The 25928-nt window shown below is 41.8% G+C and overlaps 1 protein-coding gene across 2 annotated transcripts in view; it reads left to right on the forward strand.

Annotated features, from left to right (window-relative positions):
- SHQ1 (SHQ1, H/ACA ribonucleoprotein assembly factor) overlaps positions 1–24085 on the forward strand; it is a 38344-nt gene extending 14259 nt beyond the window's left edge. The window contains exons 10-12 of one of the 2 annotated variants that reach the window (XM_009091193.4): positions 546–669; positions 3367–3487; positions 22956–24085. In XM_009091193.4, the coding sequence (XP_009089441.3) occupies positions 546–669; positions 3367–3487; positions 22956–23604 (894 nt within the window). In that variant the 3' untranslated portion in view covers positions 23605–24085. The other variant, XM_030228121.2, reaches the window with a different exon arrangement.
- The last annotated feature ends 1843 nt before the right edge of the window (positions 24086–25928 follow it).

Raw genomic sequence — 25928 nt, forward strand, 5'->3', positions numbered from 1 at the left:
AGAAGTGTTCTTCACTCATGAAGGAGGACAATGAACGGTTCTCCCCAGGCAGGTATATTTATCCCTGTCTTGAATATCTAGAATTTTCATGAAAAGCAGAGTCATGTATAATTTTTAAAGATCTTACATGTACACATGTATCTGGTTAATATCATATGGATTTAATTTTCCTTTATTCTTAAAAGGCTTTTTATAGGTTCTCCTTAATATATGTAATAATGTGGGACAGATGTAATTTATTGCTTTAATCTAAAGGATGGCAAAGTCTTGACTGAGATGCTTTATTCCCATGTTCTCTTTGGTTTTTTTTAATCCCAAACCACTAAAATGTACAGGACTTCTGTTATCTTGCCATGCAAACTCAGTGTGCAGTGTCTTATTTCTATTTAACATGTACATTTCCATTTCTATTCAAATACAGATTTTTAGAGGCATAATAAATCAAAATGTGCTTTTTTTTTCTTCCTATTCTGCTATGGATTTTTTCCTTAAAGGAAAACAAACAAGCACAAGGACTAATTCAGATTTTTCACTGATGCACACAGAGTTTCTCCAGCATCCATGATGTCCTGGTATCTTTTGGAAGAAGAGTGCTGTGCTATCCCCTGTACAGGCATTTTGAGCTGGTGACACGTGCCTTCAGTGACACAGTCATGATTCTGCAGCTGGGTGAGTCTTTAGGGACTGGAAGTTGTACAAACCATCTTTATACCTTGCCTTGTCAAAGTTACCTGCAACTTCTCTATTTAGCATGAGTTACTTCTTTGAGAAAAGCATCAGATTGATTTTTTGGACAGAAGGATCACTGAGAAGCAGTGCTTCAGTGGTTTATTTTAAATGCTTGTGAGTTGCAGGATTAAAAACCCACACAAATGGCAATATTAATCTTTACTACTGCCAAAAACTGTTGCTGATTGAAAATCCCATTGACATTAAAACAGTCAGGGAGTGAAGTTTTAAGGGGAAGATGGATGCTGTCCCTCCTCACTTATCTGCACTGCCTTATGTTGCTGTTCATAAGTGTGAAAAAGAAAATTTTGATAACCAAACTGCAGTGATGCAGTGCTGACAGCCTTTTTCTGAGGAGGATATAGTGCATGAGAGGTAAGAAATTTGCTTTTATTTTAATGTCACAATGGAAAATGGTGTTGCAGTGAACATTCGGTGATCCAGTGAGATATTGCCTGACTGGGTAAGTTATTACCAAGATATTTTAATTTAAAAGTTTGTAGAATTCTTTCCTTATGTTTCAGAATACTGTTCCATTAAAAAGAGAGAATAACAGCAAAGTTCAGTTTATCTTTAGATGAATGCACCTCCTTGAAAATGTGGAAAAACACATAGAGGTCTGTAGGGAAAAAGAATGTAAAATCGAGATATATGACTTAAACTTTCCTTCCAAATACACAGGATGAATGCTGGTAGAATTTCATGATGGTGTAAAATCAGATTATCATATCAAATGGCACATACAGAGCTGGGGTCAAATTTTAGCCTCATTTTGAAATAGTCTGTGGGAAGAGGACTGGATTTCTGAGTCTGTAAAATTCAGGTTTCAGGCTGTTGTCTGTCATCTCTCAGCAAGGAGCTCCAGAAGGATCCAGTGATCTGCAGACACCTCTTACTTTCCTGTTAAAACATTGGAAGCTTTTTTATTTGTGGTTTAAACACAACTAGTGGGTTTTTGGAATAATCAGGAAGTAGCACCTGCACATAAAAAGCAGTTTATTTATTGATCACTATAATGCAGAGCTGTTACTATGCAAAAACTGTTAAATATCATGGGCCCATGTTCTGAAAGCAGACATTTGATAGTTTGCCTGATGCAGGATTCCCTGTTTCAAATCTGGCAAGATTTGCATCCTCTCATTAGAGACCCATCAAGCTACTGTAATCCAAAACTTTGAATTTATGAAGAAAGACATTTTTAGTTGGGAATCAGTGTAACATTCACTGATGTACATTGTTACTTGGCAGATGAGTAACAGGAGTCGATGTTGGAAATGGTTTGGGCTGACAGCTTGACAGCTGGAATCTGAAAAAAATCAGCAAAATTTTAATTCCCCACATCATTTCTTTGTAAAAGAGCACACTTCTTTTTAGTCAAAATAGTGATGTTTGACGAGCATTGATGGGGATGGAATTTAAAAGTTATTAGTTATATTTGGGGTTTTAGGTTTTCTTTGCTGACTTGGTTTCCAAAACCAGTGGGTTTTTTCTGTTTTGTTTGCCATGGCTATTTGCTCTCTCCATTTCCTCCTCCTTATTGCCATCTTCCTCACCCTTAACTCTCACTCTCTGGCTGTATCTTTTTTCAGTATGGAATTACAAATAAGCAAACAAATTTTGTGCTTGAACAGCAGGGGGAGTTCTGATCTTTTTTGTTTCCTTTTTTTTTTTTTTCTCCTCTCCTCTAAATCTGTAAAATGTAATTTCATCCCTGTTCAGGTTTCATAGCCTAGGAGGAGCCAGCCTCTTGGGAGAGGGTTATTAGATTCCATTTGCAGTGGTGGCTGTTTTCATTTGAATGTGGGGTTTTCTTTCCCCACCATTAAATGGTGAAAATAATTTTTTTTAAGTGTCTCAGCATTTAACCCTTTAGCAACTGTCATCAGAAAACTAAGGGGGGAGATTGCAGCTAATTGGAATGTTGCATAGGAAGGAAAAGTCAAACTGACAACAGAAAGTGTTCTGGCTGTGGATTGAGAATACATTTTTAATCTTTTACTGTATTTACTGACCGTGTGTCAAATAGCTCCTTCCTGAACCTGAAGTGAGTTTTTTCTTTCGTTTTGCCAAACTATTCTGTGACTAGCAGAAGTCAGAAAAGTTCTCCCTACTTCCAGGCCCTGCTCTGCTGTTAGGTGATCCTTACATTGCCTCTCCCAGTTCCATGTGCTTGGCCCTGCTGTGAGTGTGTGTTCCCAGCACTGGTGCTTGTGTGGCACAAAGGGAAAAATGCTCCTCTTGAGAGAGATGATGGGCCATAACTTCATGTGATTTGTGAGCTGCTTTTCAGCTTAGTTTGCTTCTTTTAAATACGGTGCCCTGCCTGTCTGTGCTGCAGTTTGGAGCAGGGGAGGAGCTCGGGGAAGGGGCTGCTTCAGCTGTGGAGAATTACACGCATGGCTGGGCCTGCAGGCTCTGGTCCTGCAGAGATTCCTGCTGAATCCAGGGGCTCCCCATCCCCAGGGATGTGAATGCTGAAGGACACAGTTACAGGGCTGCTGTTCCCAGCCTGGGAATCAACCCCAGTTTCCAAGGAGGTCGTGGGTACTGTGGTTATTAAACACACTCAGGTGGGAGAGGATAAAGATGATCTGTTGTGATTTCTTGTGAATCACAAAACCAAAAATCTGTTTCCAGGGAAAGCTGCAGTGTTGAAGTGTCTGCTGGACATTCACAAGATTTTTATGGAGAGTGACCCTGCTTACATCCTTAATGATCTCTTCATTACAGACTATTGCATCTGGATCCAGAAAGTCAAGTAAGTTCTTCAGTAGTTGCTGATGTGGGAGATGTTTTTAGCATACTTCATCTGTGAACAAATGTTAGTAAAATAATCAGTAAAATAAATTGTCTCTTATATGTGGAAATATGATCAGTTTTGTCATTTAGTAATTCTGTCTTTCCAGCACTTCTTGATACAGAAGCAGACATTCAGTGCATTTTTAAATACAGAGACATCATTGGAGAAGGGAGGAAGGAATTGGATTCTAAATAAAAATGTGAATTTTCATTAATATATTAATAGGGGTTTTGGCAAAAACAGCTTCTGGGAAATTCTCATTCTATTGTGATCTTTCCTATGAAGAGAAATGTTTATGTTGCACTTATATAACTTAAGGATAAAGGTTGGAAGGAGCTTGCAGTTCAAAACTGACAGCACATGCAAGCATTCCCAGCTGCATGGAGCATTGATTTATGGGCTTGTAGCAGTTGCACCAATTGATTATTAACACCAGAACAAGTGTCACAAATCCCCGTGTGCTCTGTGCTCCTGCCCCTGCAGCTCTCCCTGGCACTGTGGGAAGCTTTGGCTTCCACTGCTTGAGAGGAAAGAGGGACTTTGCCATCTCCAGACAAAACCCCTGTGCTTCTGTGTCTCACCTGTGTTCTTTTAATGGACTCAGCATGGCTTATTCCCAGAGTTTTGGGTAGTTTGCAGCCAGACTGGTTGGAATACCAGCATGTTTTAATGGCTTAAAACCAAAAGTACCAGTAGGAAAACAGTGGGAAGTGGATTAAATGATTAAAGCAAGCTGCATGTTCAAGTCTTAGTAAGCTTTATATTGTTCTTGTCAGATTTACTCTGTTTTTCATACAGCTTTTGTATTATTTTTCCTTCCTTTTTATATCTTCACAGCCTTCTCTGAAAGCCACAAAAGGTGTGAGTTGGAACAGGCATGACTAATATACACACAAAAAATGTAATTTTGTGTCATATTTGTTAATACAGCAATGCAGACTCCTGAACCAGTGGCTAAAATAGTCTTTGTATTTAACAGGAGGCTCTGGGGGATAAAATATCTGAAGTGCAGAAGACAATGTGAAGGGGATTTAGAGGGAATTTTTTAATAATTGTGATTAGAAGGGGGAATGAGGCAGAACTGAGGCAGCCTGCACAGGCTGTTGAGGTGTGACCTTAGCAGTACTTCTTGGAGAATTAAAGCCCCTCAGTTCATAGCTGTTCATGATGGTTTGTAGATGTTGATTCTTATTCTGTGTGTGCTTTCAGTGACTCTGTTCCTAGGTAGGTAACAATATATAAAATACTTTGAAACAACTACAGGAGTTTGCAAACATTTTGATTCATAAATCCTGCTGAATTCCTGAAACAGCCAGTTCATTTTGCAGTGTCAAATTTGAAGAGCCCTTTTTCAACCACACCTGAAATGTGTGGGAAATTCACCAGGTATGGGGAAATTCAGGTTGAAGTTGAGTAGAAAAAGTGCAGTAAATAAAGGAGAAAGTTATTTCATGGGTCTTTCACAAGGGAATGAGTCATTAAGCAGTAATACCTCTGCTGCCCATATCAATGAATATAATGACTAGCAAGTCAGTCATAAACCTAGTTTTCTTTAAATCCAGCCCAGGAAAATGCACAGTAGCTGTAAGTGACTGATAGATTAACACATTTCCTCCCAGACTCTCACATTATGTCCCAGTTAAGCAGAACTGACAGCTGCTGGAAAGAGGGCAATTAAGCTATCTTATTGTCAGAGTGACATGGCACAATGGCTGTCTGTCATTAGGAGAGCAAGAGAGAGAGAGAGAGAGGAGCTGCAGAACCCAGTCCTATTTTTAGGCCTGAATCAGGACAGCATTTAAGCATATGCTGCAGTTATTGCTGTGCAGTTCAGCAGTGTTTGAAGTTCAGCAAGTGCAAAGGGAATGGGAACACTTGGTTTTGTTCCTTTGTGTTGAAGGGAACAGCTAAGCTCACTTGTCACTCAGGACATACCTTGACAGGGTGGTGATTTGTCTGTTCAAGGCAAGGGGTCCCAGCTCCCCAAGGAGAGGCAGCTGGAGAGGAGGGTGGTGCATCTTCCCTTTCAGGGATGAAGGTTGTGACATCCCTCTGGGAATTCCCTCTGAAGCACTGGCACAGCTGTGGCTGCCCCTGGACCCCTGGAAGTGTCCAAGGCCAGGTTGGATGGGGCCTGGAGCAGCCTGGGACAGTGGAAGGTGTCCCTGCCCATGGCAGGGAGGTGGATTGAGGAGACCTTTGAGTTTCTTTCCACCCCAACCATTCTGTGATTCTATAATTGCTGTTGTGGTGGAAGACATTTGGGAGGGGAAAGTGTTTATAGATGTTACTGTGGTGGTCTTTTGGTGTTAAAGTTATTTCCATCTCCAGTCAGTCTGGATGCTTCCCCTGTTTTGTTTCTTAACTATTATTCGCTCCATCAGGCTTTATTAACTTCCTTTGTCTCCATTTCCTCCTGTCCTTTTGTGGCTGAGGATAATCTCAGAATCCATGGAGGGTTTTCCTTTTCTTCTCCTCTTTCCCTGTAAGCAGCAAACTCCTGGTGGAGGTGGGGGTCTCTGTTTACATAGTTAAAACAGACTCTAGATTCTTTTTAGTGAAGAATCTGGGCACTTCAAAACCAGCTGGAAACAAGCTCTTCAGCTCACCTGTGTTGGCACAGGTCTCTGGGTTTAGGAAGAAAGTTTGGCACAGGCAAAACCATAATGGATATATCCAGTAAAAGAGAGCACTCAGTCCCATTCCAGATGAAGAGAAACACCCCTGGTAGGTACTAGCTTTTAAATATGCCATGTGGAAACAAAATCCTTATAGCCAGCAGAGTGTCAATAGCTGATTACAGATTTGGTTTGAGATCATAGTTTGGCTGTGGGTAAATTAGATGAATGAGTGAATGTGTCACTGGGCTGGCAAAAGCTGATTTATTTCAAGCACAGTGTATCTGGAATTGGAAATTATGAAAATGATGAATAAAACACACACAGGTGGCTAATAGTCAGTTGGGGATGGAATTCTACAGTCAGCTAGGTGTGGAATTCTAAGGATTTTTTAGTTTAGGTTTTTTTTTTTTTTTCAGAAAAATTACTTTATTCAGGTGCCTGTTACTAAGAGAAAAGTAGATTCCAAAATGTCTTAGACAATGGAGGATATTAGCAAGTGTAGCTAAAATGTTATCTTATTGCTTGTAACTTAAAGACAGTTTCACCTGCTTTCTAGATTCCTAGTATTGCCCTTCAAGCTGCTTGTGAAGTGACTATTAATAATTCCATCCACTGTGTAAGGTGGCATGTAAATCCTTTTAAGTGTTATTAGGTTTTGAAGAAAGGGAGCATGTTACTCAGTCAAACTCATCAGAAAAGAGGGAAAAGTAAATGTTAACCTGGGTAACAAAAGCTTGACAAAGACCTATGAAGGCAGCTTGTGGTAAATCTCAGCAGGTGGTGTCAACATTTCTGTTGAAAAGCCAGATGCAGCCAGATGGAAAATTGCATCTTTAACCCCTGAGGTCATAATGACATGTCATCACTTCATTTGATCCCCCTGCTAAGTGAGCTTATCATCCACCCTGCTGTCACTTCTGTTATTGCTTTCATTTCCATAATAAAATTAAATTTAATTTGCCTGGTTTGCATGCTTTTGTTCTTCAGGTCCGAGCTTTTACAAGCCACTCTGATCCATATGGCAGCCTCTCCCAGGTGAAATTAGAACTGAATTTTTGTTCTAAGTCTGGAATTTTCTCCATCTTTCACACCTTCCTTGAAGCAGAAGAGAATGAATGAGAGGAGAAGGGTTTTGGGGAAACCACTGGTTGGTTGATGGCTGCAATGTGGGCAGCTGGGACCAGGGCAATCCAGGTGTGCATTTACTGCAGGAGAGCTTTTCTCCCTCCTGTCAGGAGTCTGTGTCCTTTAGAGAAGTCAGATCAGTTTACCCACTGTCTCTTGCTGTGCTGAGGTTCCTTTGTGTGGCCTGATGTCTTTCTCCAGTGTTTTGTGTTCCCCTCTGTGCCAGGCTCTATCCACATGGGGTTTTTTGGCTGCTGTTGTACATATGTGCCTGCTGGCCATGACATGGGTGGGAGCCTGAACAGCTTCCTTGAGTCCTTGGCAGTACAGGCAGTTCTGCACCCCTGCTCAAGGGAACAGCTCCAGCCCATGGCAGCTTAAAGTGTTTTTACCTAATATTTACATGCATATTTAGCTTCAAATGTGTACCAGTTTAACATTTGTAAATGTGTATTATCTGTGTTCCTGAATCAGAGGTGAAGCTGGGACTCTTCCTGGCAGTTTTCCAGGGTTTAGTGCTTTCAGTATAGAATCACAGAGTGGTTTGGATTGGAAGGGACTGTGGATTTCATCCAGTTCCAGCCCTTTGCCATGGGCAGGGAGACTTCCACAACACCAGGTTAACTCCTCCATCCAGCCTGCCTGTTGTACAGTTGTTTTTTTCTCACAGTTTCGTAGGTATGACATGTACAAGAGAATGTTTGATCCCATGTGTATTTTTCTACTTTCTAACTTAGCATAAGATTATAAAGATGATTGTTTGTGTTGTATTTTGTAGTAGCTTCAACACATGCAGTGAGGGAGAGCTGTGAGTTGTGGCAGCTGAGCTGTTAAATTGCCTTGCTGTGTTCTCTGGAACTGTATCTGCAACTTGCTTTGTTATCCCTCACAAATATGTGCTCTGCACCCTGAGACAAATGTGATGGTGCTAATTTTGGTGACTGTAGGTGTAACATGCCAGTTTGACCATGGACTCCTTGATTTAAAGTGAAAACCAGGATTCCTTGTGGCATTTATAAAGTCTCTGTAGGAGCTGCTGTCTTCATTGGTACTAACTAATTTAAAATCAGATATTCCTGAGCGTGTCATATTTGCTTCTCCTGGTTTGCAGGTGAGACAGCCCCTGAAAGGTGGGTTGGCCTCATAGGTCTGTTTTCCTTTTCATCTCTTCCTCACAATGGAAGCCTTGTCCTTGTTACACTGTAATTACCCAGTCCGAAGCCAGCGGGGAGTTGCTGCTTGATGTGTAGGATGTGAATTTCTCCTAAATAAATGTAGGATTAATTACATTCACAGCATGTCACAGAGGTGATGAGATCGACTGTGATTGCTCAGGCCCCCTTTTCTTTTCCCCAGGTTTTCTGAATCCCTTGTTTAATCAATACAGTGTAATGCTGCAAAGGCATGAAGGAGTCCAGGACTTTGAGAGAAAAAAAAGATTTGTGAGATACAGGATTTTTACTGCCTGTCTCACATCAGATCCTAAAGTGCACAAGGGAGTAAAGAACTCAACTTTAAGTATTTTAGTTTCAGTCCATTGCATTGGCTTTACCTCAGGCTTTTGCTAGATTTGGGAAAATACTTTGGAACATATAAACATGTTTAAGCTTCTGCAGTCAAATATGATCTTTCAGTGAATGTAAATAGAATTTTAACATAAATTCTGATGGCATGTTAAAATAATTTGTGGAATGGATCATTTATCTGCAAACTGAAGAAATTTGATTTGGTTATTATTTGTTAAAATCTGGGAAACTTTGAGAAACATTTCAAAGTGTGTAGAAAATATCTTGATTGTGCCACTTTTGCAGCTGTTTCTTCTTGGCATTTTTGTTTTCTTTAGTGTTTTGGGGTTTTGAAAAGCTCAAAACACTTGAAAAGACACAAGCCAGGCTTTTAAAAGTCTTTTGTTATTTGCTTTTTTGCTGCTTGTAGGGTTGATATTCATGAATTTAAAGAATGGTTTGGGCTGGAGGGGACCTTAAAGGTCATCCTATTCCATCCCTACATTGGCAGGGACACCTTCCACTGTCCCAGGGTGCTCCAAGCCCTGTCCAGCCTGACTTTGGGCACTTCAGGGATCCAAGGGCAGCCACAGCTGCTCTGGGCACCCTGTGCTGGGGTCTGACCACCTTGCCAGGGAAGAATTTCTTCCTCATATCCCATCTAAACCTGCCTGTACTCATGAAGTCCTATTTCACCTTTATAACACTTCCATGTTCCGTGGAAGGGTTTAATTGTAACCTTTGAAACTCAGGACTACTAAATGAGGAGTGAATGGAGTTTTTCTTGTAGTGTCAGCACCTCTGCTGCTCTGAAAATACTGAGCTCAGATAGGAGAATTTGGGAACAAAACTGTCCTAAAAGGTTTTCAAATGGTGCACTGCTAATGTTAGTTTTTTAAATTTTTGATTTGTGATGGGGGGAAGAGGGAATGTGTTAACACATAATAAGAATGAATTGGTGCTTTAAAGCATTCTCAAATGTTAGAGGAATATGCTAATTTTCAGCTGTTAACCTCCTGGATCCAGCAGCCTTGATTCCAAAGAACAAAGGCATAAGCAGTAATATATTCTGGATGAAAATCCTGCCTCTTGGCTCTGTGGGATTAATCTGATTTGTACAGCACGTTTAAAGCACTTCATCCAGTTGAGGCATGAGGGAAAATGCCCCTCGTGGTGTTGTGTTACAGGGTCCTGGGCAGCTGTTCCTGCTCTGCCTGGCCTTGGCTTTGGCTTCACCTTCACTGCTGCCCATGGCAGCCTTGGTTTAGTGGAGGCTGCAGTAGTTTCAGGTTTGATAAAAACTCCAGTTTGCAGAGTGTGTGGTGCAGAGAAAAGCCAAATGGCTTTCATGGTGCTGCTTTGAAAGCAGCTTTGCCATTAGCATGTGTTTTTAGCCTATGTTCTGCTGTAGCCTGTTGTGTTTGCTTATCTGGTAGTGTAACAACCCCACCCCAAAACCCCTTAACTTCATCTGTTTTGTAGTGAGAGGATTATATTTTTGACTGTAGCTTTTTAATGATAATGTCATTGCGGGATGCACTGAAGCCACATAATTCTCTTCCCCTCTTCCCTGCAAAACAAAAACCCTCCTATTTTGAAGATTTTTAATTTGAAGGCTATTCTTTCCTTTGCTGTTCTGCTTTGGTAAGAGCCATGCAGGTACAAGGACAAACCCCAAAACCTTGGTGCTGTTTGTGGTCACACCTGGAACACGGTGAGGCAGCTGGGGCTGCACCCTGACTGCCCTGAAAGCACTTGCTCAGGAGCTCAGGACTACAATCCCCAATTACTGGAGCTCAGGACTACAATCCCCAATTATTGTAATTCCTTCTTAGGAGGTTTTACAAGCTGGCATTGCTGCTGCTGGCAGGCAGTGCAGTGTGCAGCACTGCTTGGAGTACTCGTGCTGTGCTGGGTTTGCTTCCCATTCACTTCCTTGGTGGCCTGGAGTGCTGAATTAACTTTGAGCTGTCCCAGCTGCTCTTACCAATAATGAGTGGCTCCTTCAGATGGTCTTTGAGATGAATTTAATGCATATTTAAAAATCTCTAAGAAAGTACATAATGTGTCCTGTTATATTTTTTTTTTGTGGCATTAAATGTTATTTATTTATTTAAAAGTGTAAAATGAATTGCCCAGGCTGCCCCAGACTGGCCATAAGTGCTTATTTGAACAATGGGCGTTTTAATACAAGTGAGTCTAAAATGACACACTCGGTAAAAGCTTGCAGAGCACAGTTATGGATTGGAGAATAAAAGACATTTGAGGGCAACAGCTTCAGAAAAATAGGTTGGGTCATGCTTGAGAACAGTTTGAACCTGAGCAGGTAAGAGGGTGAGTGCACTTCAGCTGAAGAAGCAGAGTAGTATCACTTAGAAGGAGGAAGTGGCATGACCTTAAAATGCATCATTTGTAAGACTGTGTTAAAACACTGATTCTAGTGCTTGTTCAAAAATATGTTGAAAAATGGGGAGGATTGGGGGGGAAAATACTTCATGAATGTAAATGTCTGAGTGACCTGTGTTATGCCAAGACACCAGATAAACTCAGGAGTGCATTGGTAAGAAAATTAAAGGTTGATTAGGAATTGTCTACAAGTATGATGGGAGAGATTTCAGGTTTTAGCCATTGAGTTGTATTAAAAAAAAATCACACAGTCTTTTTGAACAGGAAAAATTCAGACAGCAATAAATTTTCACATTTTCCTGGTGAAAAGTAATTGAGTTGACTCATTCTTCCTGTGTTGTTGGGCAATTCTGTACAGTCTTACTTGTTTCTATCAAAATTGCACAGCTCAGATAAACACCTTTTGGTTCAAACCTGAGTTCTGGGTCTGATGCAGGAAGTATTGGAGATTCTGAGCTGTTTATTATGCTCCCAAAACAGGAAATGCTATCATTTTCTGTAAAGCTTAGGAAGGACTTGACCAGTTCATCAGAGAGTTGGTAGAACCCCCAAATTTATTTATTTTCATCCCAGGTCATCTGCTCTTACACCTTAAATCCCAGTTCTTGGATTTAAGAAGAGTAACTAATAATTTGCAGGCACATTCTGTGTGTCTCCCCTTTCAGTGTTTTGATGCATGTTTTTAATACTGTTTCTGTTTGTTTGCTGCCTGTGCTTCTCCTTAGGTCCTGCATCTTGTTTAAGGCCTGAGCTGTCACTTCAGGTGTCTGTAAAGCAGGAGGTGCACACAGAGCACTTGTAAATAACAATACCCAGCTAACACAGTGCACTGACCTAAGAGCCTTAAGGCAAAACACTGCCCTGAGGGCTCAGAAAGGTGATAGGCAGGTGTGTATTATACCAGAAATTCCCTCTCATGTATGTTTTAGCAAGCTCTGTAAAACATGGATTTTTAACAAGGGATTTAATCTTTCCTTCCAGCTGCTAGCTGCAGTTTCCTTTGATGTTTTTGCTCTCCTGCCCTCTGTTGTTTTTTCCTATTTATTCCATCACTTTTCTATAGCTCAGCTTCCTTCAGGCTGTGTCTGAATGCACCTTGCTGTGGGCAGAGAAGGCAAAGAAGAAAGCCATTTTTTTCCTCCCTCAGGCTACTGCTTTGATTTTCCAAAGTTGTTGGGAGGCAGTTCCTGTGTGCCTGCAGAAGGGTCAGTGATCTGTGTCTGTTCAGGCTGCTCAGCTCAGCTGAGTGGATTTCTGGTTTGATGAGGGGAAGGATGAGCTCGTGCAGTCGCTGCCTTTCTGAGCAGGTGGAATGTGCAGCTCTGCTCCAAGGGGGAAGCTGAGCTCCAGGCTGGGAACATCTTCCTGCTTTGCTTCCAACCTGCTCAGCAGCTAGCTTAATAATAATAATTATGGCTATGAGGCATGATCATGGAATCATGGAGCAGTTTGGGTTGGGAGGGACCTTTAGAGGCATCCAGTCCAACCCTCCTGCAGTGAGGTTGCTCCAAGCCCTGCCCAACCTGGCCCTGAATATTTCCAGGGATGGGGCAGCCACGGCTTCTCTGGGCAGCCTTTTCCAGTGTTTCATCACCCTCATTGTTAAAAACTGTTCTTAAATCTAACCTAAGTGGGCCCTGCTGCAGTTTGAAGCCATCCCCCCTTGTTCAGTGGTGGCCCAGAGCAGCTGGGAGCAGGTGCCCGAGCACACCAGGGGATGTGGGAGGAGCTGGGAGCAGGCTGTTCACTCCAGGCCCTTGCAAAAATCTGCTTTCCTGCCAGCAGTTTGCAGGATGCTCTGGTTTGGTGTCTTTTCCTTTTCAGAGTGAGTTGGGGATGGACTGAGGGTGAGGGGGCTGCAGGTGGAGTTTTCCCTTCAGGTGTTCGGGTATCAGTCACAGCCATGGAGCAGTGGAAGAGTTAAACTCTGATCAGCCCCACTGTGGTGTTTGGTGGATAAATTCCATTGTGAAGGGGTAGGATCATGTTGGAGTAAAGTTTGTAATTGTGCCTTTGAGCCTGTTCCCTGCCATTGTTGTTATTTTTGTAATACAGGACTTTGCTAGCATTATCCTGAGACTAAAATTCACATTTTCTGCCCTGCTGTGCGAGTACCTTTCATTCCCACGCTGTAACACAAATTGTCTGATTTGCAGCATGAGAAGGGCTTTTTCCTAGATCACCAGCAGTGATGGTGACGACCAAATTCTAGGTAATGGCAGCAAAGAAACCTGAGGGAAATGGGGCTAATACAGAACAGTTCAGTGTTCCATTTCTGTAACACGTCCAATATTACTATCATTTTATAAAATCTCTCTCTCTGCATCTGTTTTGTGGTGAGTTATCTATTCATCTTTCATTATTTGTGTTTATCATAGATGACTGTGGAAGCTGTGCCATTATTAGATGTTTGGACTGGCTGCAACTTACTGGAGCTGTTTTGGCAACAGAGCTCCCTTAAACTATTCTTAAAACTTAAAACATATAAATACTCTTCAGTTTCTTTTTATAGTGCAATATTAATTCCAAGTCTGTTTTCCCTTATGAATATTTTCATAATATCATCTACATAAGTAAGCTGTACTTGATTTCTTTTATAATCCATGATCTGTTTGGCTTCAACTTATCAAAAAGACCAAGTAATGAAAGTAAGATGTTATATTGGAAAGCTTCATCTTTTTTTAAAATATTTATAAATGTGAAGTTCAGCTCATGCAGTATTTAGATTCATTATGAAAGAAGCACTGTGGAATTTCAGAATAAATAAGGGGGGAAAGTCACTTGAAACATTCAGACTTATTAACATAAAAGAAGTCACTTAAATTGAAACACTGGTGCTGTTTTCTATTTGATTTATGGTTAACAAACTGTAATACTTTAAGCTATGTAGATAGCAGTTCATGTTTACAAGACTGCCAGTTGGATTGCAGTGTAAGTACATCACTCTCTTGGTTTCAGAATCCATGTAATGCCCTTTGAAAGCCAGAATTCCAAGATTAAAGCATTTTATGTTCCCCTTAAGCCTGCTGGATTCTCCCCATCAGCCGTTGTTTATGGGGCAGGGCTGTGTTTTGTCACCTGCACAGAAGGGGGGTTTCTCCTGCCCAGAATCATCTCCTGGTGCTGCATTTCAGCTTTTCTGCTCCTCTCCAGTTGAAGTGGAGGCATATTGCTCACAGGCAGATGCATTTTCCAGACTTTTTTGAACTCAGCACTGATTTTTCAGTGAGGTTTTCCTGTTTGCAGTGAAGATTTGCTGTGCAGGGAATGCTTTTCCAGTCTGTTTTGTCTGTTATCTGGGAGGAAAAGAGGAAAAAAGACTTTATAAACTTCCCAACCCAAGCCTTGTGCTCTTGTCCCTTCCCCACATCCTTTGACACCTCCACCAGGCACGAGGTGTATCCACAGCTGGAATTAGCAAGGATCAGCTGGGTGCCTGCCCTGGCCTCCTACAATAACTGTGTCCTGCCAGCCTTGTCCCAGGAGTCTCATTATTCATCCCTCTGCTTATTTTCATGAAATATCTAGGAATTCAAAGATCTTGAAATTCTAGTTGCTCTTAAATTTGGTAAAGTTGCTTGCTGTTTCCAGGAGCTGTTAGAAAGGAAATGTTTAACAGTCAGTAAGGACATGGACAGTGTAACTGTGCAAAGCTAGGTTATTTAGGCTAAAAATCAGAGTCCATCATCTTGATAGATAGAAAGCATGAATTCCTACCTGCAGTTGCACAAAAGATCTTGCACAGACTGAGCACTTACTTTTTTGAGTATTGATTTGAAGTTTAGAAATTAAGTAGTCTTTGATGTGCTGGGGAGGTGGTTTGTTTCTTTCCTATGAAAACAGTGATTAATCCAGGGCTAATTCCTGTGAACAAATGTTGTGGTTTTGCTGTTGTGTTTACACTCATCTGTCTTTTGTTGCAGATAAGGTAGAAGATTAGTTAAAGTTTAGGTCAATTTTTACCTAAGTTCTGAAGAAAAAGATCCTGTTTTTCCTTTACTAACATTCTTCCATTGTCTTCTGTACTCATTGATCAGAGCTAATGAGATTTTAATGGAGTTATTTATGGCTTCTCCCTCTTACTATAAAAGTGTATAATAAATTGAGCACATGAAACTGTTGGATGGTGCTGTTTGTTTTTATCTCTGTTAATTCTACAACCTCTTCTGTGATTCTTTCAGATCTCCTAAGGCAGGTAGGCTATGATGAGCTAACCAGCTAATAAAGGCTGCAAAGAAATTTATTAGATGTTACTTATTCATCTTTCTGATGATTTTAAAATATTTTCTGTGCTCTTCTGACTGAAAGCCTTTTGCTGCCATGGAAGGGTTTGGGTGCTGTGTGTATTTTTCAGTTCATGCCTTAAACTTCATGGTAGTATTGTGCATTAAATTTTAGCCTGATAGGAATAGTTGTGTTCCCAGATCTGGGCGAAATAAAATCTTTGCACAGATTGCCCAGACTTGTGGGGAATTGGGGTAAAAGCCTGTAATAAGGTACTTGAACAGTAAAAACAGTGTGAAGTTAGTTGTTGTCATGGTCTGTAATACAGCAGTGTGCATGACAGGCAAAGTGGGTGGCACTATTAATACTTTCCAAGATTATTTTCTGCTCTGAATTTCCTTCAGAACTTCCTTTGGAGTATTTTTGTTCTCTGATCCTGAACTTGCTTTTTCAAAGCTAATTCACTATGATTGGAGGTCACTGACTAGTGTATAATTGAAGCACTCATTATAAATAACCTTGAAAGTGAAATAATAAATGATGAAATATGTGAGATGCTATAAAACACACTCTGAAAGGTGTAATTGAGCCTTAGTCTCTTGTCTCTAGGCAGATTCTGAGGCTCAAGTTCTTTTGTAACCCATGACTTTTTAAAGAGTGGTTTGGGCAAATGGATGGTGCCTTTAGTGTGATGAGTTTCTTATTATTGCACCTAAATGTCCATTTGTAAAGATTCTTCTCCTGAACTGGAGGGGTTTTGTGATTTAACCCCATTGTTGGACCATTTATGCAATTTTGTGTCTGTTGACTCGAGCTGTTTCTGCATTAATGAATTCTGCTTTAGTATTCAGTGCCATCATCATTATTGCTCCTGTGTCTTACCAGTCAGGCCTGATCAAACCTAGACTCTTTCATGTCTTGAATATTTTATTAAAGTCAAATTGTCTGTCAATTCTGTATCATAAGAATTCAATCTTTTTTTTTCTTTCAAGCTGCCTGAAAGTGCACATCAGGTGTGGAGGGATGTTTCTTATTGTTAGTTGCCCTGCTGAAGGAGTTGTGCTACTTCTGGGCTAAACCCTTGAAGTTTAAGGTCTGTTACAGCCATTTTTTGAATGTGCCTTTCCTCTGCTTTATCTTCCACCCCTGTCTCTCAGATTATGCTGATCAGTGACCAGGGTGATCTCAGTTACCAGCTTCAAGCTTTCCCCAAAGATCACCAGTTTGGTTGCTCCGGTAGCTGTTTGAGACTAGATAGAAGCTGCATCTGAATTTTAGAGCAAAGCACAATTTATTTTCCTCTTGATGGGCTAGCTGGGTGCTTTGCCAGCTGTGTCATTCTTGGATGAGCTCACTTTCTTATCTTCTGCTTCTGTGTTTGGCTGTAACTTGTTGAGCCTTCTGCTCAGAGAGAACTTGAGCTGTAGACTTCCTGCCATAGGGATATGAATGTACATCAGGATCCTGACAGGGCTCCGTGGGGAGCTCATCTGGCATTGTCTGGAGACTGGAACAATGTCTCTTCATACCCCTGATGTGTGGGCAGATAAGGCTTGGGCTGGAAGACAGTGATGGATGGAATCCAGCAAGAGCCACTGTGAGCAGGGGAAATGAGACCGACAAAAGCTTGTCCCTTTGCAGGTGCCCTTTTGTTTACTAGTGACAGACCCTGCAGAAAGAGGAGTCATGCCCTATTGCAGCCTGTCCTTGCCAGTCTAGGTGGCAAGGCAGAAAATTTCATTTTTTGTTATGGTTTTAACTGACATTTCAATGTCTCGCAGATAGTAAATTTGCACACTCTCTATATCTGAACTGCTGAGGCTCTGGGATAATATCTGGTGATGTCTGAGATAATATTAACTCTAGAATTGTCTTAATACTTGCAGTGCCTCTGGCTAAATGAATAATTGTGGGAAATTGTAAGCAGTGCTGCCAGGTATGTAATTTGGAGCACATTTAAAGTGGGGATACTGGTCTGGTTGTATTGTTTGATATCTTATCTGCTTTATCAAAGAAAGAGGCTGTCTATGAAACTTTCTCTGCTAAGTCTGAGTTTTGCCAGGCCTCATGGAGAAAGGTGGTGTAAATATAGCCTGATGCTTTCTCTTTAAACTTGGTAACTCCTTGTGTGTTAAAGATAGAAAATTAAGGCTCTTGTGATGCAGCAGACAGGAAGCCTTTTGCTTAATGCAGCAGCTTTACTATGAGATGGATCCTGTGTGTCCAGAGCTCCTGCTGAGTGGAGATAAGTTAAATAACAGCCCTTTCTGTATGTGTCAGCCCTGCAGAGTGGCACAGCAGGCTGCTGGTTGGTGTTTGAATGTTTGAATGCGTCCCGAGGAGCTGCAGGGCCGGACGCAGCCCGGCTCGTTCCGCAGGCACGTCTGTGCTTGACACGGCTCTGCTGCCTCTGAGACTTGTTTATCCTGCCTGCAAGGCTTAAAGATAATTAATGGAAAGTGTTTCACACTCTAAAACAGGGCTTGGCAGCCCTGCAGCACAGAGCACTGATTCCCACTGGAGCACTGAGTGGGCCCTAACCACGTGTGAGCAACATCACTTCATTCCAAGATCAGTTGGGTCCCATTCAAGCACCAGGCTGGCCAGCAGAGCTGCTGTCAGTGTTTGTGACACTGAGGGTCCTGTGCTTGGTTCCTTTCCTGCTGTGCTGGGGCAGGAGCAGCTCGATGTGCCCTGGCAGCTCTGAGTTGTCACTTGGCTGGGATGAGCCAGGGGAGATACCAGAGAGACTCGGCTGGGTTGTGCCATGTCTTACACCTTGTTTACACTGAGTACTTCAGAACAGGAGATGTTTGTGTGCATCTGTGAATGCAAAGCCAAATTGATGAGCCGGTAGAAATAATCCTTCTATTGTTTACAAAAACAAAAGCAAGCTGGAGCTTGTGCCTGTGCAGAAAAGTCACTTTCCATTCCACAGTGGGATGTTACTGACTGCAGCTTTGGAAAGCTGTGCTGCCAGTGTGAATCTTTCATAGACCCATGGAAGGGTTTGGGTTGGAAGGGGCCTTAAGGATCAGCCAGTTTCAACCAGGGACACCTTACACTGTCCCAGGGTGCTCCAAGCCCTTTCCAGCCTGGCCTTGGACACTTCCCAGGATCCAGGAGCAGCCACAGCTGCTCTGGGCAGTGACATTCACTCCCATGTTTGCAAATAATCTGCAGAGTGTTTCAGATCTGTAATTCCCCTGCCATGATTGAGTATGCAGTACCAGCATCATTCAGAATGAGGAGCAGATTGCTGATTTTTATATTTTCAAGTTCTCCTTGAGTTCTTTGGTCTTTTTTAACATAACTGCTAAAACAAGGGTTCTGCATGTAAGGGAAGTACCAGGCAGATGGGAAGGTCTGAGCTATTAACACTCTTTCTTTGAACCTGTTTCCTCACATAGTGCTGGCTGATGGACATAGTATACAGAAGCTTTTTTTTTTCTTCATCATTTGGGAAAAATGAGAGGATTTTGTGGCTGGATGTACCCCCTCCTCCCTCCAAGTCCTGCATTTGTTTTTTACTGTCAGTGACTGGGTTGATTTTTGTCTTCCAGCTTATGTGAAAACTTCCTTGAAAACAATCAAATCCCTGATGTCAGTCTGCAGTGAGACTTCTTCCTCACAGCTCTATGTTCTGGAGATAACAGCTATCTTGACTCTTCAGATCCTGTGCTCCCTGTACTCCCTGGAACAGAAAGCAGAACTGGAGCTTGTAGGAGTTTGGCTTTACCTGGAGTTGTGTCCTGCTCTGCTCCCACCCTGCTTGTCACTCATGTCCCAGTCCTGCCATCAGTGCCATCACCAGCTCTTCTCTTCCTGCTGCCACAGGTGGCCTTTGCTGTAAACCTCTAATGATCTCCCTTTCCTGTTGCCATAATCCTCTTTTTATTTTTTTCAGAGTTCTGTCCATCTCCCTTTATTTGCTAAATCTCCTTTGATTCTTTGTTCTTTTCAGCCCAGTTTCACTCCTTTATAATCTAAGATCTGTAGAACAAGATTTTTTTCTTCTTCTAGCACCTGAAGAAACTCTCCTGTGCCTAGACAAGGATTACTGTAGTTCTGTCTTGGAATTTTAATTCCAGACTACATGGACAAGCCCCAAGATGCTTCTCTTATCTGTTCCTCAAAGCTATGCATTAAACAAAACATGCATCTGATCAGTTTAACCTGTAATTAAACATTTTCCTTAAGCAACTGACATTGTGATAACTAATAATTATCATGTGTAGCACCTTTAAAACCTATTATGCATGTTTATGTAAGAACACTATTACCATAATAATAAGATATCATTACCACAAATGTGCATACTGAATGAGCATGTCTTAAAGTAATCATGGATTCCATTAATCATACTTGAAAAATTAAAGTATTTGCTGTCTAATCTCTCAAACACTACTTAAAAGGTTTTGGAAACAGCAGGGCCTGTTTACTGCAGGTCTCTCATACACAAGATCTCATTTCTGGTGTCTCATTTTTGTTTTCCTGAATTGTTGCTTATCTTTCACCTTGGGAAACCATTGGCTCAGAGACCCACAGTCTCCCTTTGAAAGCATCTCCATGCTGATTTTTATGCTGTTTGCCTTGTTTTTTGTCCAGGGAGTGCTGCCACCTTTTCTTAAGGCTGATGTGAAATGCACTCCTGAAACTTGGTTGTCCTTCAAATTAGATAATTGCCTTAAAGGAGATGAACTCATGGCTGATTGTAATTCTCTTAGTCCCTTGCACAGGGGCAGAAAAGAAACAACCCCATTCTTCAAGTGTTCTTTGTTGGTTTCTTTTAAATACAAGATTGCAGAGTTGGGAAGCAGAGTTTTTTGGGTTTATTTATAAAATTGTTAAGGGTGACAGTTTTGAGTTTGTCTCATATTTAAAAGTTGAGCTCTGTAGATTCTGATGGAGACTGGATGAGAAGAAGGAAAGTTGGGAAGAAACATTTGACCTATTGAGAAAACTGAAATGAGAGTTTATATAGTCAGAATATTTGGGCTTGGAAGGGACCTTTAAAGGCCATCTAGTCCAGCTCCCTGCAGTGAGCAGGGACAGTAAATACCTGGTGTGGCCAAAAGTTAAAAAACCAACTTAATTGCTTTAGGGAGATCATTCTTTTATCTGTCAGCAGGACCACTTTGAATTTAGTAGCATAATGTGTGTTCAAACAAGTCTGTTTTCTTCTTAACACTTGGCATTAGGTAACCTGGACACAGCAAAGTATTTATTAATGCGACAAAAGCACATTATATCATACAACTCCTTAATACCTGGTGCAGTTCTGTGATATATTTCTGTATCTTAATATATAAACTGCATCATAAGAAAATAGTGAAGTAGGGGGAGAGGATTTTAAGGACTGAGAATCTGAAGCAAGGGAAATAGGCATGAAAAGTTAGAAAAACTAGGCAAAAATAGGAAAAAGCAAAAAAACCCCATATAGAATTACAGAATAGAATTATAGAATATGCATATAGAAATTGACAGATACAGTGGAAGTGTGAGGAGAAGCAGGATTTTGAAAATTGCTTTTCTGTCATAATGGCAGCAGAGAAGCAGGGCTGAGACAGGCAGTGGGAACTGGGGGGAAATGGTTGTGGCAGAGGGTGTGTGGGGAGTTACTCATGGGGTCAGTGGAATGAAAGGGAGCCACATGAAATGGGACAAACCAGGGTTCTGGGCACGAGCTCCTGTGGCTGTGGACAGGCAGGAACAGGGGAGGAGAAGGAATTGAACCCTGATGGTCTGAGCAGCTCTCACAGGGGAAGGGGCACGTGCACAGACAGTTAGAAGGAAGGAAAGAGGCTGTTGGAAAAGCAAAGCAAAATGCTTTCTGAAAGGGATATAAACTCCTGTCACCTGGGGTGTAAATCAGCTTCTCCCCAGTGTGCCCAGCAGGCAGATTTCCCTGCAGCCACTTGTTCTGTCCCCACCTACCTGCAAGGCTCCATGAACCTCTCAATGCATCACTTGGCTTCTTTCCCTTTCTCTTTTCTGATGGAGCAGGGAGAATGCTTGCTTTGTTCCCAATTAAGTTGGCAAGTTCTCAAATCCCCCAAACTTTTCAAGAAAAATGCAAGTCCTTGACAAAAAAATGGAAATAAGTTTCCAGAAAGAAAACATTACTCTAATACGTTTTTAAAATTTGGTGCCCCTTTTTTTTATTAGAGGCTGGTAGGATCATGTTGCATTTAATTCTTAGCTTTAGACTTGAAAATTCTAGAAATAGAAATTGTTTTCTGTTGCTTTACTTCTGGGAAAATTATTTCACAGTTTCCTGGTCAGTGGGTTGAACTAAGGAAGTCTAGTGTGATTTATTCCAAGTTTTTAAAGCATTTAAATGTTGCCCTGTCTGTAAAATGTGTAAGAAGCTGCACTGAATTTCCCTTCCCCCACTTAAAAATGCAATTCCTTTAGGAGCAAAAAAAAAAAAAAAGTGGAAGCATCTATGTTATACTGAGTAATTATGCCCCCTGGGAAATAGAATATAAAGATCTTTAAAATCATTCAAGTGAGAGAACAAGCACTTTAACTTTTGCCTTGCAGGAGCTGTGTATTACATCCCCAGCTCCTTGCTCCAGTGTCAGTGTGTCGTGCCTTGCAGGTTCACAGCCCTGGCAGAGGAAATGAAACCCAGTCAGTTACTGCAGGATTTATTGCAGACCTGCTGCTGCAGGAAGTGGTGAAAAGCTGATTGATAGTCTGAGGCAAAACTCCACAACAAGAAACAGGATGTATGTTTGGGTTTTTATGCCCGTTTTCCCCTCTGCCCTCACCCCCCTCCGTTTCGAGGCACTCTCTTTAATTTCAGTCTCTGTTTATAAATCCATGGTGCCCTTTCCTGGTAAAGCACGTGCTGGCTTCCAGCCCTCGAGGAAATGGATGGGGCTGCACCAGAGACTGGAAGCCAATGTGGTGTGTCTGCTTTATTAGGGACATCTATCTCAATGGTCCTGGTACTCCTGCTGAATTCTATTTCAGCTGAATTCCAAGGGAAGGGTGGAGTACATCTCAGCCAGAGTTATTGAACATCTCCTGTGATCGTGGGTGAGCAGGCTGGGTGGGAGAGGAGGAGCCTGGATCACTAATCAGAATGTTCTCCTGGCTCATATGCATTTCACAGATATCTCTGGGAGGGTAGGAAACCAAAATGATTTTGCTGCACATAAACTTCATCCAGCCAGCCCTCTGCTGCAGAGTGGGCTGCTAAAGACAGCAAACCTGAAAAGGTTTGTTCTGAAATCTCTCCTCCCTCCCTGTGCACTGCTGAAGCATTCCACAGCAGGATCTTTCAGGAAGGTGTCCTCAAAACCTTTCGGTGGGATATTGTCTAACCTTGTGGGAAAAGTTACCCTAAATAATTGTAAGTAGGAATCCTTCTGATTGTTTTTCTTCCTGTAACATCCACTTTTACAATCAGGGTTGCAGAAGAAAGTTGTTTGCATACCAAGCAAATGAAAGAAATGTTTAAGGTTGGTGTTCTCGTTATCAAATGGGAAAGTTCTGCTTGTCAGGTTCAATAACATATCTTGTTCTTTGTTAAAGGTCAAAAAAGTTGGCTGCACTCTGTGAGTCCTTGCAGAAATCCACGCTCAGCAAGTCCCACGTGGGGCTGGAGCTGGAAGAGCTGGAAGCAGCAGCAGTGCTGGTACAGGAGGAAGAGAAGGCGTTAAAAGCTGCTGGCACAGTTTCCAAGCAACAGCTGCTTTGCTCCGAGTCGGAGACAAGTGACTCTGAAGAATCCAGCAGCACTTCATCATCTGAGACAGAAGGCTCTGATTCAGATGAGCAGGAGTCCTCGACCAGTGAAGATGGGGAAATAAATTCTTTCCAAGGCACGCTGCAGGAGGAGAGGACAGCTCCACTTATTGACTGTAATGGATTGAGGCAGGGCACAGCCGCTTTGGCGATGGAGGTCGGGGACGGAAAATCAAAGGTTTCCTTGCAATCTACGACTCCTCCTGGAAAACTGATAGAAGAATTAGAAATGCAAATCCAGTCTGCAATGAGACTTTCAGAGCAGCCTGAAGGATTGGCTACTGCAGGCTGCATTTCACAGGAACAAGAAGAAAACCCTGTACCCGAGCCTGACAGATTTTCAGAAGATGCTGCTGGGAAGGGAAATTTCTTGGAGGTGTCTCCCAAGCCAAACCCGTTGCTTTTTCTCTGCAGCACAAATGAAGATGAAGACTAAGGGACTGTACAGGAGCACAGTGTGACCCAGGAGCTCACAGCTTGTTCTAGAATGAGCTGTCCCAAGGCTGTCCTGTGCTGCACAAAAATGTTTTTCTTTTTTCGTTGGAGGCCAAGACTGCTTTGAAAATAATTGATAGGACTGTGTGATACTCTCACAGCTAATTTTTATTTTTGTCCAACTCAACAGTCTAATATTTGATGTGAGAATTCAATAAACTTCTAGAAACTGTTTTCATTAAGCTTATTCAGTGATAGAATGATGTCCTAATCAAATACAACTGAAATGACTCATTTTAATTTTCTCTAGCTGTTGGGATTTACTTGAAAAATATCCTCATTATGTTTGGATAAACTTGTTTATGACATTGTACTGTTATTTTAAAATGCTTCATAGTAAAGCACTTCAAATAACGGTTATAAGTTTAAAAGTTTAAATAGTGATGGCAAATGATTTTGAAGTATATAGATTCTGTATTTTTTGTAAAAAATAAAGGAAATTTCTATGCCATCACTACAAGACCCCATGGTTGTGTCTTTTATGTGTAAAAGATAGTTTCTATTTCTGCAGTTTTTCCTAAGTTCTTTCAGCAGTTTTGTCATGTGTTCATTCTTTTGTGCTGTTTTTGAGCAGTTTCTATGTGTGGACACTTCTGTAGAGAACAGAAATCCCAATTATTTGATGTTTTTCTGCAGATGGTCTCAGTTCCACCACAGCAGGGTTAACCAGAGTGAAGGAACAACACCCTTTGTGGATCTTGGAACAGGACTGAGAGCAAACCTGACCTGGGTAGTCCTGGCTTTGTTAGTCTGGCCCACAGCTTTGGCCAACTTATTTATGCTTTTTTGCCTTTAAAATGTTCAAATAATCCAGTCAGGTAATGCAGTTTGTTAGCTAATTTATGTTATTGAAGTCAGGTGCCTGCTCTCAATCATTTGGTTTTTTGTTAGCCAATTTCTGCAGAAGGATTTGGGAAGATGGAGCATGGCCCCCCAGGTGTGGCTCAGCAGGAGCACAGACCCAACAGGAACATCTGATTCACTCCTCTGGAGAAGCAAGTTTTGATTATTTTTCAGCCTTTTTTCTATTAAAGTGTACAAAAATCCTAAGCTGAAGGACTTACTCTTCACCAGTGCTGTTCCCTGCTGGAAACCAGCAGGTGAGCTCTGTTCCTGCACCAGCTCCTGCTCAGAGAGAGCTGCAGCCCTCACCTGCCAATATTTTTTATGTTCTTAAATACCTGCTGCTCACTTAATCAGTCTCTGTGTTCTGTTCCCTGGGGGAGAAACCTTTCCCATCCTGTGTGGCAGGGAGCACTTATTCTTCTAAATGCCAGCAATAAAATCCACACCAGAGCTGCCAAAGTCTGAGAGAAGAGGGGAAATGCACTTCAGAAAAAAAGAGCAATGGTCCTGCTCTCCCCAAATTCCAGGGATGAGCTCAGGAGCTTCTGCAGCTGCCCTGGGGCTGGAGAAATCTGTGTAAAACTCTGTTTTCTGCTTGTGGAGCTGATAAGGGGTGTTGATTGTTGTGGATTGACTGATGACAATTTGATGTGACCTCGGTAGGGGTGGGGTGTGAAGGGTTTGCCTGTGGGGTGATCAGAATTCCACCTGAGGCTGAGCTGCCCAGCACACGTGGAGGGTCAGGATGAGCAGTGTCTGTGAGAGGGAAGCCTTGCTTCTCCAGAAAAAATGCACTGACACTTCCAGAAGAAAAGTGGAGCTTTAATACTGTTTAGCCAAAATTGAGGCTTACTGAGTCTGTGAAGTATCAACATTGGGAAAACAAAAGAAAACAAAACAAAAAAAGAAAACAACAACAAAAAAAACCAAACACACACACACAAAAAAAGGAACTCCTAAGAAGTCACATTTATTTAGAAGGGAGGCCTGTGCATCCAGGAGTTGGCTGGAAGAGGATGGAGATGTCTTAGGGACGTGCCTGTTCATGCAGTACTTTAAGGTGTTAAAAGCAACAAGTGAAATGCTGGAAACCATCAGAAGGAGCTAAACAGAAGTGGGTTTTGATTTTTATTCCTTTTTCTCATGGGAACAGTGCCACATTTTCCTCTTTCTCCAAATCAGAAATTAGAGCTGAATTGATTAAGTATCTTTTTTTTTCCCCTGGCTTTTCTTGATTCCAAACAGATTTGTGAAAAGCTTGTAAGGGCTTTGCTGCACGTCAAAACAAGAAAGCATCGATTAGAGTTGATTTAGTGCAATAAATGATAAATATGGCCAAGGCATTGATCCAGAGCCCTGAGTGAAGGGGCCGGGTGACTCTCCAGCAGTGGCACAGCTGAGCGTTGTCACAGCCCAGCC

Source organism: Serinus canaria, chromosome 12 (assembly GCF_022539315.1).
Source record: "Serinus canaria isolate serCan28SL12 chromosome 12, serCan2020, whole genome shotgun sequence".
NCBI classification, from domain to species: domain Eukaryota; kingdom Metazoa; phylum Chordata; class Aves; order Passeriformes; family Fringillidae; genus Serinus; species Serinus canaria.